The sequence below is a fragment of the Notamacropus eugenii genome, chromosome 6 (assembly GCF_028372415.1).
Source record: "Notamacropus eugenii isolate mMacEug1 chromosome 6, mMacEug1.pri_v2, whole genome shotgun sequence".
NCBI lineage: Eukaryota > Metazoa > Chordata > Mammalia > Diprotodontia > Macropodidae > Notamacropus > Notamacropus eugenii.
Genome location: NC_092877.1, coordinates 231,965,027 through 231,977,117, shown reverse-complemented (window position 1 = coordinate 231,977,117; position 12,091 = coordinate 231,965,027). Strand labels below are relative to the sequence as shown.

The following is a 12,091-nucleotide window of genomic DNA, read 5'->3' as shown; positions in this document are numbered from 1 at the left end:
CAGAATGCTGGACTTGGAGCCTGAAAGAAGTGGTTAGAACTACTTAGATGTTTGCTACCTGTATGATCTTGGATATACAACTATGAACATTTCTGAGCCTCAGTTCCCTCAGTTATAAAATGACCTAATAATAGTACATACTTATTGGATTAATAACATGAAGGGCTTTGTCATCTTAAAGCATTTTTATAATTTTCACCCATTACTATTACTAATGCCCATAGGGGGTATTATCAACAGTCCTTATTCATACATTTCAAGGCATTATGTGATTGCTTTTGAAGGTACTAAAAAGTCTATTTCTCACCTCAAAAAGATGACTTTTTTCTTTCCTTTTAGAAACAATATAGTTAGTTTTTGTTACAAAGTCAGTCATTTTTTTAGTCTTTAAGAGTTCATATCTCAGGCCATTTAAAAAATTTTCATATTTATTAAATTTAATTGAAATGATAAAAAATTAACTCACCTCAGGAAGCGTTCATATAAATGGCCTGAAGCAACTGAAAATATGTTTAGAAGATCAGTTTTCTTTTCCTTTGTTTCTGCTTGCAGTCCTCCTGTGAAACTTAAAATGCAAGAAAGAAGAGAATTGGCTATTTTTCTATGAAGATAAATTTCTAAGCTGTATGCTATAGGACCAACTCTAAAATACTTCATCCTGAAATAAGAAGGACATACCTCTAAGTGAAAGATTATTAAAATCGTAAATAAATATTTGTTATTAACCATTGGGAAGTCGTAACACTTAAAATGTAATATTTAGCTAGAAGTTTTCTCTTCTAAGACCTTAAACTCTTTCGATTCTGATTCATTTTGCAGTCAGTCAAACAATTTTGAGGACAAATCATAATGAGGAAGCTGTGATCACACTGGCAGTCAGACAGAATTCTGAGACTTTACTAATCTGCCGAGAATAACTGATTTTCTGTTGGAGGCTATGGACATAATGTAACAAACACTTATGAAGTTCCTTCCTTCAAGAGCTTAAGTTCTCTTGGAATCTTATACTGGGATACTTTTCCAAAAATGAAGAGCCATTCCATTGTTCCAATGGAATAAAGATAGAACTAAAAAGACAACTGAGATAATTGAATAAGGGCTGAAAGTACAGAGCTTGACTGAACAAAACTGAAATGTCACTGGTTCTCTTTTTAGGTTATTTTACTGTTCTATCAAATAAAATAATTGTGCCTCTTCAAGGTCAATATGAATAAATCATTGAGGTTCAGTCATTTTTCAGCCATGTCTGACTCTTTACAACCCCATTTGGGGTTTTCTTGGCAGAGCTCCTGGATATTTCACCATTTCCTTATTTTTACTAATTGTTATTGTTATTATTGTTATCCAAAGATATTTTGCCATTTCCTTCTCCAGTTCTTTTTACAAATGAAGAAACTGAGACAAGCAGGGTTAAGTGACTTGTCCAGGGTTATACAGTCAGTATCTGAGGCTGGATTTGAACTCAGAAAGATGAGTCATCCTGATTTATCTACTGCATCAGTTAGATACCCATGAATGAATCATTAGGATGGCTGAGATAACTGAAGCAACTACTTTTTAGTACAATTATATTACTTGGCTTAATAAATGCTTAGTTGATTGACCTGCAAACATTCTATCCAGCTGGTCAAACAAATTCGGCCAAAGAAGAGTCTTCCACATATGGTAAGTAGGAAGGCCAGTAATGATGCTAAAGATGAAAAAGATATAATTTGAAAATTAATTTGTTATGTATTTAATCATAAATAGCAAACCCATCTAAACTAATATCCATCAGTGAATGAGCATTTATTAATCACCTACTATGGACAAGTATACAAAGACAAACATGAAACATTTGCTGCCCTCAAAGAGCTTATTAAATTTTATAAGGAGAAGCCATATATACATAAGTAAGCATATGAAATACAAACATAAAGTAGGTTTCGTGTGTGTGTGTGTGTGTGTGTGTGTGTGTGTGTGTGTGTGTGTGTAGGACACTAGTAACTGAAGAGAGGTAAAGTTTCTGTTACAGAGTGTCATGAGTAGAGTTTTGAAGGACACAAAAGATGCAAAGAGTCAAAGATGATGTGGGAGTTCATTCCAGGAATGAAGGATAGTCAGCGTGAAAGTACAGAGACTGGAGATAGAGTATTACAGCAAGATGGCCACATTGGCATGATTGCAAAGTGTAGAAAGGGGAGTAAAAGGTAGCAAAATTGTGTCTAGTTTTAACAGTTAACAGTTAACGAGAGGAGTTTATACTTGATCTTGGGAGGCACTGGAGTTTAATTGAATAGGAAAGTGATGTGGACAGATCTGCACTTTAAGAAAATTACTTTGGCAGCTGTGTGTAGGATGATTCTGTTTTCTGATTTCTGATTCTGTTTTCATCATAGTCTCTTATAGCATTATAATATTATTTCACTATATTCACTATATTCATACTATATTCATATTCATATACCCTAATTTGTTCAGCCATTCTTAAATAATAGGTATCAACTTTGTTTTTGGCTCTTTACTACAAAAAAAGTGCTACGACAAACGTCCTGCTACATATGGGTCTTTGCCCTTTTTCTTTCATTTGTCTTTTTATGGCATAGATGACTCAACAATGCAATTACTAGGTCAAAGGGTGGTGATGAAAAAAATAAATAGAAAACGAGTCAAGGAAATATTTAAACATACATAGAAGAAAGTTCAGATGGTGACTCAAAAAAGCAGAAATTTGTTACTATTGTATTAAACTTAATATTTGTTTCAAAAAGACCTATGTAATTCAGAGCTTCACATACAATTTTCTTTTTCTGTGTATGTTTTTTTTGGTGTGTTATGGAATATTCACATTTGTTGATGTTTCTCAAAGAAACATGTATGTGTTAGACTTCTGTGTTGTCTATAAGTCTTTAGGGCTCACATTCTTTATTCCTGAATGATGTTTTCCACCTTATTTTTTACTATTCTTTTCAATGCTTTGTATTAAAGTTACCAAGCGCCAGAGTTAATTAACTTTGATTTAACTTGAAGGATCATGCTGAGTTTGTGGAATTTCTCTACCTCTTCATCTTCTGTAGCTGATGTTAGTACATAGGTTGCTGCACATTAAAGGGTTTGTTTTGTTTTGTGAGTAATTCACATGAACACTGTAGTAGAAGATGATCATATTGATCAATGTAAAAGGATGCTTCTTGTTGATTCTGGACACACGATGAGGCCAAATCTGTGAACTCCTTTATTTGCCTCTTCAAGAAGAAAACTGTCAGTCATCTTTCTATTTAGCCACAGGGTCCTTCTGTCTTCTGATTACATTTATGGCAAGAGTGTCAAAACTGACTAGATTCCATTCCTCTAGTAGTGTAACCACCCTTTAGTAACTGGAAAAGTATTTCACATTTAAAGTGCCAATAACTAAGTTAATGTATAACAGTAATATAGTCAGACCATCCTTTTTCCAGGACAAAGTAAAAATTAATACAAAACTATCAGGATGAAAATTAGAAAAGAAATATAACTGTGAAACTAAAACAACTGCAATCTGAATTATTTAAATAAATTATTGATGGTCAAAACAATGAGAAATGAATGGAGAAAAGGACATCAAAACTTCTTATATCGTAGAAAAGTTTAACCAATGTAAATCAAATGCCATAATGAGACCAGAAATGCCCCCAAACTAATTCTGTCAGCAAATACTTGATCTACCTGTCAAATAGAGAAATGTGTCACAATGGCAATAGTACTTTAGAGTATAAAGTGATTTGTAAAATCTTAGAGGTGAGGATGGCAAAAAGTTAAATGCAATACCACTTCACGAAGGGGCAAGAATCAATGGAAGGAAAAAAAAGTAAGCTTGGTGAGAGATTTAATTATGAAAAGTCGTTCCAACAGCATTTAAGGATGAAATTGGAAGGAAAATAACAGAAAAGTAAAGATGGAAAAGATTTGCAAAGATTTTTGTAGTAAACTCTTCTCAAAATTTAGGGCATGGAGTTGCCACATTTGTAATCTAACATCATAGTTCCAGATGTGCTTTCTGAAAAGTGGAAATGGTACTGAAGAAAAAAAAGAAAAATGGTTTTTACTAGAACAAGTATACAGAGGAAATCTAGTATTGGAGGAGACACAATTTTCATGTTGATTCTGACATTTGGTGATGGCTTCTCCTAGCATCGTAAGCAGGGGAAGATAACAAAAGCATGGAAAAAAACTTAAAGTTTTAAAAATTATATTATTATTTTCATTTATTTTATTATTTATTATTATTATATTTTATTGGTAACAGAAAAGCAGTGTCAAGTTTAGGGCTAAAAATGCCTATCTCACTCCTAAGATGCTCTTTAATTGGTATGCAAATGAAGTTGGATAGGAACAAAAGTCTAAGGGAAGAAAGCAAAGCTATCACTCCCCACTCTTTGCCCTCCTGTCTTGTAGGATCTAAAGGATAAGATTGATCCTATTTCTACAGTTTCCATGTACTGATTAGTTTTCTGGGAAGGAGCATCAGAATAATAATAGTATAAGTTAATATATTTACTTTCCAGTTATAAAGTATGTTATTTACATTATCTAATTTAATCTCTTAAATAGCCCTGAAGGGTTTCATATTTTTTTAAAGAGAATACCAAAAGTCATTCTCTGTGATAATTTGATAGAGTTAGATCACTTCTGGTGACCTGAAAACTTAGTAACACAAATATGTGTGTGTGCGTGCGTGCGTGCGTGCGTGTGTGTGTGTGTGTGTGTGTGTGTGTGCATGTGTAGCCCCCAATTTAGGGGTAATTTTGTTTGGAACAGAGTTGCTCATTTTAAAAATCTTCTATCTATGCTTTCACAGTTGAGACATGAAGCTAATTACCAATACTGTGATGCAGAGAAGTTACAGGTGACTATAAATGCTTGGGCAATCAACTGATCAAACTCAAACATTTATTAAGTATCTATTAAGCACAAGACATGTGGCAAATGCTGAGAATACAAAGACAAAATGGAAATAATCCCTGCCTTCAAAGAGTTTATATTCTACTGGGGGAGATATACATACAAAAATATATAACATATACAAGGAAATCTGGAGAAAGGAAGAAAGCATTAGTAACTGCAGGAATTAAGAAAAGTGTAATGTAGAAAGTGGCATTTGACTGAGTCCTGAAAGAAACTAAGAATTTTCAGAGGCCAGGGTAAAGAGTTCCAGACAAAGGGGACAACCAGTCCAAAGTTTCAACAGAGATAAAAGGTTATTTATGAAGAACAGCCAGTTTATGAAGAAAGCCAGTTTGGTTGGACTATAGTGCTTGCGGAGCAGAGTAATTTGCAATACAGTTGAAGAAGAACTTGAGATCAGATAGTGATGGGTATAAATGCCTTTTATGGGATAATATGGAATTATTAGAGCATCCCAATTAATTGATTATCCTAAGAATAGTTCTATATGGAAGGGGAAAAAGGAAGACAACAAATAATTACAAATAATAATTATTAAGTTTTATTATGGGCTAATTTCATGGGATAAAAGACTAACTTTTTTCACATTTTATTTGTTTTTTCTAATTAATTAACTAATAATTAGTTTTTAGTTTTCAATATTCACTTCCATAAGATTTTGAGTTCCAGATTTTCTCCCCATCTCTCTCCTCCACCCACCCCAAGACAGCATGCATTCTGATTACTCCTTCCCCCAATATGCCCTCCCTTCTATCACACCCCGCCCCTTACCTTATTCCCTTCCCCTCTCTTTTCTTATAGGGCAAGATAGATTTCTATACTCTATTGCCTGTATGTATTATTTCCCAGTTGCATGTAAACACAATTTTTAACATTTGTTTGTAAAACTTTGAGTTTCAACTTCTCTCCCTTTCTTCCTTTCTCCCCACCCACACTCATTGAGAAAGCAAGCAATTCAGGCTATACATGTATAGTTATGCAAAATACTTCCATAACATTCATGTTGTGAAAGACTAATTATATTTTCCTCCATCTTATCCTGTCCTCCATTTATTCTATTCTCTTTTTTGACCCAGTCCTTCCTCAAAAATGTTTACTTCTAATTATCCTCTCCTCCCATTTGCTCCCCCCTTTCTATCATCTTCCCCCTTTATCCCCTCTCCCCTATTTTCCTGTAGGGTAAGATAGATTTTCATACCAAATTGAGTGTGCATGTTATTCCTTCCTTAAGCCAAATCCGATGAGAGTATGGTTCACTCTTCTCCTCTCACCTCCCCCCTCTTTACCTCCATTGTAAAAGCTTTTTCTTGCCTCTTTTACGTGAGAGATAATTTATCCCATTCTATTTCTCCATTTTTTACTTTTCCCAATATATTCCTCTCTTACCCCTTAATTTTATCTTTTTTAGATACCATCCCTTCATATTCAACTCACTCTATGCCCTTTCTTTATATATAATCCTTCCAACTACCCTAATACTGAGAAAAGTCTAAAAAGTTACAAATATTATCTTTCCATGTAGGAATGTAAACAGCTCAACTTTAGTAAGTCCCTTATGATTTCTTTTTCCTGTTTACCTTTTCCTGCTTCTCTTAATTCTTGCATCTGAAAGTCAAATTTTCTATTCAGCTCTGGTCTTTTCATCAAGAATGCTTGAAAGTCCTCCATTTCATTAAATAACCATTTTTTCCCTTGAAGTATTATACTCAGTTTTGCTGGGTAGGTGATTCTTGGTTTTAATCCTAGCTCCTTTGACCTCTGGAATATCATATTCTAAATCCTTTGATCCCTTAATGTAGAAGCTGCTAGGTCTTGTTTTATCCTAATTGTGATTCCACAATACTTGAATTGTTTCTTTCTGGCTGCTTGCAATATTTTCTCCTTGAACTGGGAACTCTAGAATTTGGCTACAATATTCCTAGGAGTTGTCCTTTTGGAATCCCTTTCAGGAGGTGATTGGTGGATTCCTTCAATAGCTATTTCACCCTCTGGTTTCAGAATAAAATGTTAGTTTTCCTTGATAATTTCTTGAAAGATGATGTCTTAGGTGCTTTTTGTGATCATGGCTTTCAGGTAGTCCTATAATTTTAAAATTGTCTCTCCATGATTGATTTTCCAGGTCAGTTGTTTTTCCAGTGAGATATTTCATGTTGTCTTCCACCTTTTCATTCTTTTTGTTTTGTTTTATAATTTCTTAATTTTTCATAAAATCATCAGTTTTCATCTGCTCCATTCTATTTTTTATGGAATTATTTTCTTCAGTGAGCTTTTGGACCTCCTTTTCCATTTGACCAATTCTGCTTTTTAAGGCATTCTTCTCATTGACTTTTTGGATCTCTTTTACCATTTGGCTTAGTTTATTTTTTAAGGTATTACTTTCTTCAACACTTTTTGGGTCCCCTTAAACAAGCAGTTGACTTGTTTTTCATGAATTTCTTGCATCAATCTCATTTCTCTTCCCAATTTTTCCTCTACTTCTCTTACTTGATTTTAAAAATCATTTTTGAGCTCTTCCATGGCCTGAGACTAATTCATAATTTCTTGGAGACTTTGGATTTAGGAGTTTTGACTTTGTTGTATTCTTCTGGTTGTATGTTTTGATCTTCCTTGTCACCAAAGTAATACTCTATAGTCTGATTTTTTCCCCCCATTTTTGCTGATCTCTCCAGTTAATTACTTGACTTTTGAGCTCTTTGTCTATGTTGTTCTTTGCTTCCAGTGGAGGCAGAGTGGTATACTGTCAGCTGCTAGATCCTCCCACAATCTGTGGGCCTAGAACTTTAGAAACAGCCACTGCTGCTGCTGGTGTGGCTGCCTCGAGCTCCTCCTCCTCCTCTGCCACCCTGGGGCTACTCTTTCATACATGTTCAGTAGGTTTTTTCCACTGACCTTCCAAGTTGTCCTCTATGATTTGGGATCGAGAAGTCTGGAAAGTTCCACAGCTGCCAGTGATTCAGTCCCCGCCTAAGGCCTGCTCAGGCCTCATCTATGTTGGTCCATGCTGGACTCTCCACTGCTCCCAGCCTGGTGTGATAGATGCTTCCTGTTGACCTTCCATGCTGTCTTGGACTGAAGATTTGCTTCATACTGTCATTCTGTGGGTTCTGCAGCTTCTAAATTTGTTTAGAGTCATTTTTACAGGTATTTGGGGAGGGGTTTGGGCAAGAGCTCAAGCAAGTCCCTACTTTTACTCTGTCATCTTGGCTCTGCCTCCCAAAAGAGACATTTATTCTCTTCACTTGGTCCCAAATTTCTTTATACATACCAGGTTAGTAAAATTAGTATTGCTATTTTTCATGCACAATGCTCAACCTACTGTGTGGCTTCTGAGAGTTTCTAGTTTCTTTCCAGCCTTAACTCAAGTGTACTTCCTACATGAAGCCTTCCCTAATCCCCCCAGGTTTTAGTTCTTTCCCCTCCAAAATAAATGAATGGAATTTATTGAATAGAGAAGTGACAAGGTTAGACCTGAAGCTTAGGAAAATCAGTATTGTAAATGATGGACTGGTATGGTTAGAGACTTGACACAGAGAGACTAATTAGAAGTCTATTACAATAGTCCAGGAGGGAGATATTGAAGGGTTAAGTAGAGTGGTGGCTGTGTAAGTAGGGAGAAAGGGATACATATGAGAGATGCTGTGGAAGGAAAAACAAAGATTTGGAAACCGATTGGATATGTGGACTGAGAGAGAAGGAATTAAGTCACATATCATTTCTGGATTTGCCTCCTCATCTTTAAAATGAAATATGTAAGGTATATTCTGAAGTTGAACAAAAGAAAATAAGTGTGGATTTAAATTCATGCATCTCTTCAAAATTTCTTTCTACATTTATGTTGACAGAAGCATTAAGCTTTGTTCTTTTATCCTTACATGTTTAAAACCCCCCCCACCAAAATGGTTATTCTGATAAGTTTGTAAAGAGAGTAATTCCTTTAAAGTTGCCCAATTTTTCCATTCATTGCTATTCATTTCAAACATGTACCATATATAAATCATTAACCCTAAATTTCTCTCAAATGTAATTTTATGAATTTGAATTTCTCTCATAGTTTGGCTTTAAAATAAATTATTTCATAGTAACATATTTGTACAAAAATATTAATTACCTTTTAATGGAGTCCCACATTCCTTTTCCTTGTTCATCTTTATCTGTAAGGATATCTTCATCAATTTTACCAGGCCTTTTCTGTACCTGTATATTGTGACAATTAATATAAGATTTATTAGTTTAACATGTTTAATATTTTATTAAAGGTGAAACATACTTGGAAACAATATCACTCCATGAGAAGGGGAAATAAATATTAAATGACTAAGTTAATGTAAAATTAGGATTTGGTTCTCTTAACACAGTTCTCTGTTAACATGTTATCCTTCTGATTTTGAATGTGAGCAAAATGTCTTATTTCACTTTTCTCATCCAATTTAGTCCTGGGATTAAGACCCTATCCATACACAATAACTGTACAGAACATATGTACTGTTTAATTCAGTAAGCTATCCATTCAACTGCATGTCATAGTTTAAGTAATATACATTTTTCATCCAGCTGTTTCTTGTCCATGTGAATTGTAAGGTCAGTATCTTTGGGATACACATTAATATGACTGAAGAGACCCTGTAGTATCCTGGGCTTTGATGCAATCAGCATTATTTCACTAATGAATGAGTATATGGAGAACCCATCATCAATGTGTGTCATGTTTCACGACCGTAGATAACATCATTAGTTGGCAAACATCTCCATGTTTTATGTTTCAATAAGATAGAGGATCATTGAAGTTAGGTAGCAAGATAAAAGACAGAGGACTTCTACAGTTGTATCAAGGAGTCTTATAGGATTTTTAACAATAAGGAAACACCTTAGAGGAGACCCGTTAAGGTTCCATTTCACGTTAAATTAAAAAAAAATGAAATGTAATACAATCTAAATATAAAAATAAATTTAAAAAAATCAACCAAAAATAAACACAATGAGATCTTATGTTCTTTATACCTTTGTGTTAACTATGGGATTGTGAAAATACTATCTGCTAAGGAAAATTGTGTTTTCATTGAGAACATATAATAAAATGCATAAAACATTCCCATCAACATTTTATAGAAATCAGAAATTAGACCTATGGTCCAGTAGTTGTTGGTTTCTAGTCATTCATCTTTTTCTGTTTAAAATGACATCTGTAATCTTCTCTATTCTTTTGGAATCTTCCTTTCTTTGAGATATTTTGGAAATTGACCCCTGAGTATCAGTTTTTAAATAGTCTTGTACTACATATGTTTTTCCTGTATATTCTTAAATGCCATTTCCACTTTCCTATACATAGATACTCCACCTTGGATACAGAGATGGTCCTATTGTCATTAATGATTATTGCAGATTACTATGAAATATCATAAAATGACTATAAAATACTATTTTAAAAAGCTTTAGAAAGTTTAAAGCTACACCACAACCTTTGGGACATCACATACTGACATGTATTATGTTTCAGGATTATTTTTTTTTTTCCCTTACTCCCTTCCATGGAAAAATGTCCTTGGATTGATCTAATTAATTTGGGCTCATGTCAAGAATGGATAACATTTGCTGGGTATTTTGTAGAGGGAATTAATGCTTCATTTATTGGTTAGAACAGATAATTGATATTCCTTCTAATTCAAAGATCTTTCTTCCTTCATTTATTAGTTAACATTTCGGATCTCAGTGCTTGAAACTGCAGTCACTTATTGCATCCTCCACATGTAACACACACTTTGATCCACTTCTTCACCTCTGTTTCTGATTGCACTTATTACTTTAGTTTGAATTGTTTCAATAGCTTGCTACTTGTCTTTCTTGTTTCTTTTTCATCCTGCACACAGCTAAAAAATAAATCTTCATCAAATACTATTTTCACCATATTTTTCTTCTGCTTAAGAAGATCCTTTTCTCATTGTCTATTTACGTTAAATTTATCAACCCACCAAGGCAAAACACCTTGCCTCACCTTTCTCCTAATGAATTCACCTAACTTTGTCACTCTGCTGCGCCTCTCTGTTCCAGTCAGTACAACTTGGGCCATTCTCCACATTTCACTTATTCTCATTTCTCTGCTCTAACAAGAATACTCATCTGTTTCCTGAAGAATTCCAACTTATAAGTCTAAGATTTGATTCAAAACCCAGCTCCTTCAGGGTATGCTTCCCTATTTCCACCCTATTCCAATTATTTTCTTGCTTTATGTTTTGCACTGATACGTATATTACTTAAAGGCCACTAGAGAGAAAAAAAAATACATTCTACTTCATTGGTGTGTCCACTAGTGTTTATGGAGTTTAGCCTGGGATACACTGTTACTGTCCTACATATTCCTGTTGAATGAAATATTACACATAACTTAAATGTTAATAGAAGCCCACAAAATCAAGGGAAGAAACTAAATAAGACCATTTGAAGATACATAAATGATTAACTAATGCATTCACATCCCTATAAGTAAGATATAGAATATGATATACTCTGATTCTGAAAAGAAAATCAAGAGGTTTCAGATCATTTACCAAATATGATGCGTATAAAGAATGTTTTGTTTTACATACTTGGACTTTCAGAATCTTGCTTCTGAAGTTGCTTAATACCACAATGACATCATCTACATCTGGTGGAGAGTCTGTTCCTTCATGTCTAAAATTGTAAAAATATAAATATGCAGTATATGCTAAATATAAACTGTGCTTAAGTTATTCATTCCATGCTTTCTAGTCTCTTTATACAACCCCCAGAAACTCATACCTCCAAATATTTTTGCGTGATAAAGGAATATGAAAATTTGACGTGGTATTAAATTTACTTTTACTATAGCGAAGCAGAGTGGCATAATGGATAAAAGAAATGGCTTCAAAAGCAGACCCAAGCTGAGCTCATTTTCTGCTTCTGACTTCTATGGCCTATGTGACTCTGGACACTCTACTTCTCAATTCCCCTTAACAACTGAGAGCATAAGCTGCAGAACAAGTTGTGATCTACAGCAGTAGAAGGAGTTTCCTCCACCAAGTCAATCACAGGTCTGGTCCTAAGTCCTATATATAAGAACAATAAAACTTGAGTAATTTGGACATGCCTGACTAGATGTTCCTTACAATTTGAATAGGGATTAGTCTAAGTAAGATCACTAAGGAATGAATAA

At 34.2% G+C, this 12,091-nt stretch overlaps 1 protein-coding gene across 7 annotated transcripts in view; it reads right to left on the bottom strand.

Moving 5' to 3' along the window:
* Positions 1–12,091, bottom strand: part of UGGT2 (UDP-glucose glycoprotein glucosyltransferase 2) — a 245,734-nt gene that overhangs the window by 46,666 nt on the left and 186,977 nt on the right. For 3 of the 7 annotated variants that reach the window (XM_072622097.1, XM_072622101.1, XM_072622099.1), the window contains 4 exons: positions 11,505–11,589; positions 9,032–9,117; positions 1,605–1,690; positions 467–557 (listed from right to left, as the gene is read on the bottom strand). In XM_072622097.1, coding sequence (XP_072478198.1) covers positions 467–557; positions 1,605–1,690; positions 9,032–9,117; positions 11,505–11,589 — 348 coding nt within the window. Of the gene's footprint in view, positions 1–466; positions 566–1,604; positions 1,691–9,031; positions 9,118–11,504; positions 11,590–12,091 lie in introns of all 7 variants that reach the window. The other 4 variants (XM_072622102.1, XR_011969897.1, XM_072622098.1 and 1 more) reach the window with 4 other exon arrangements.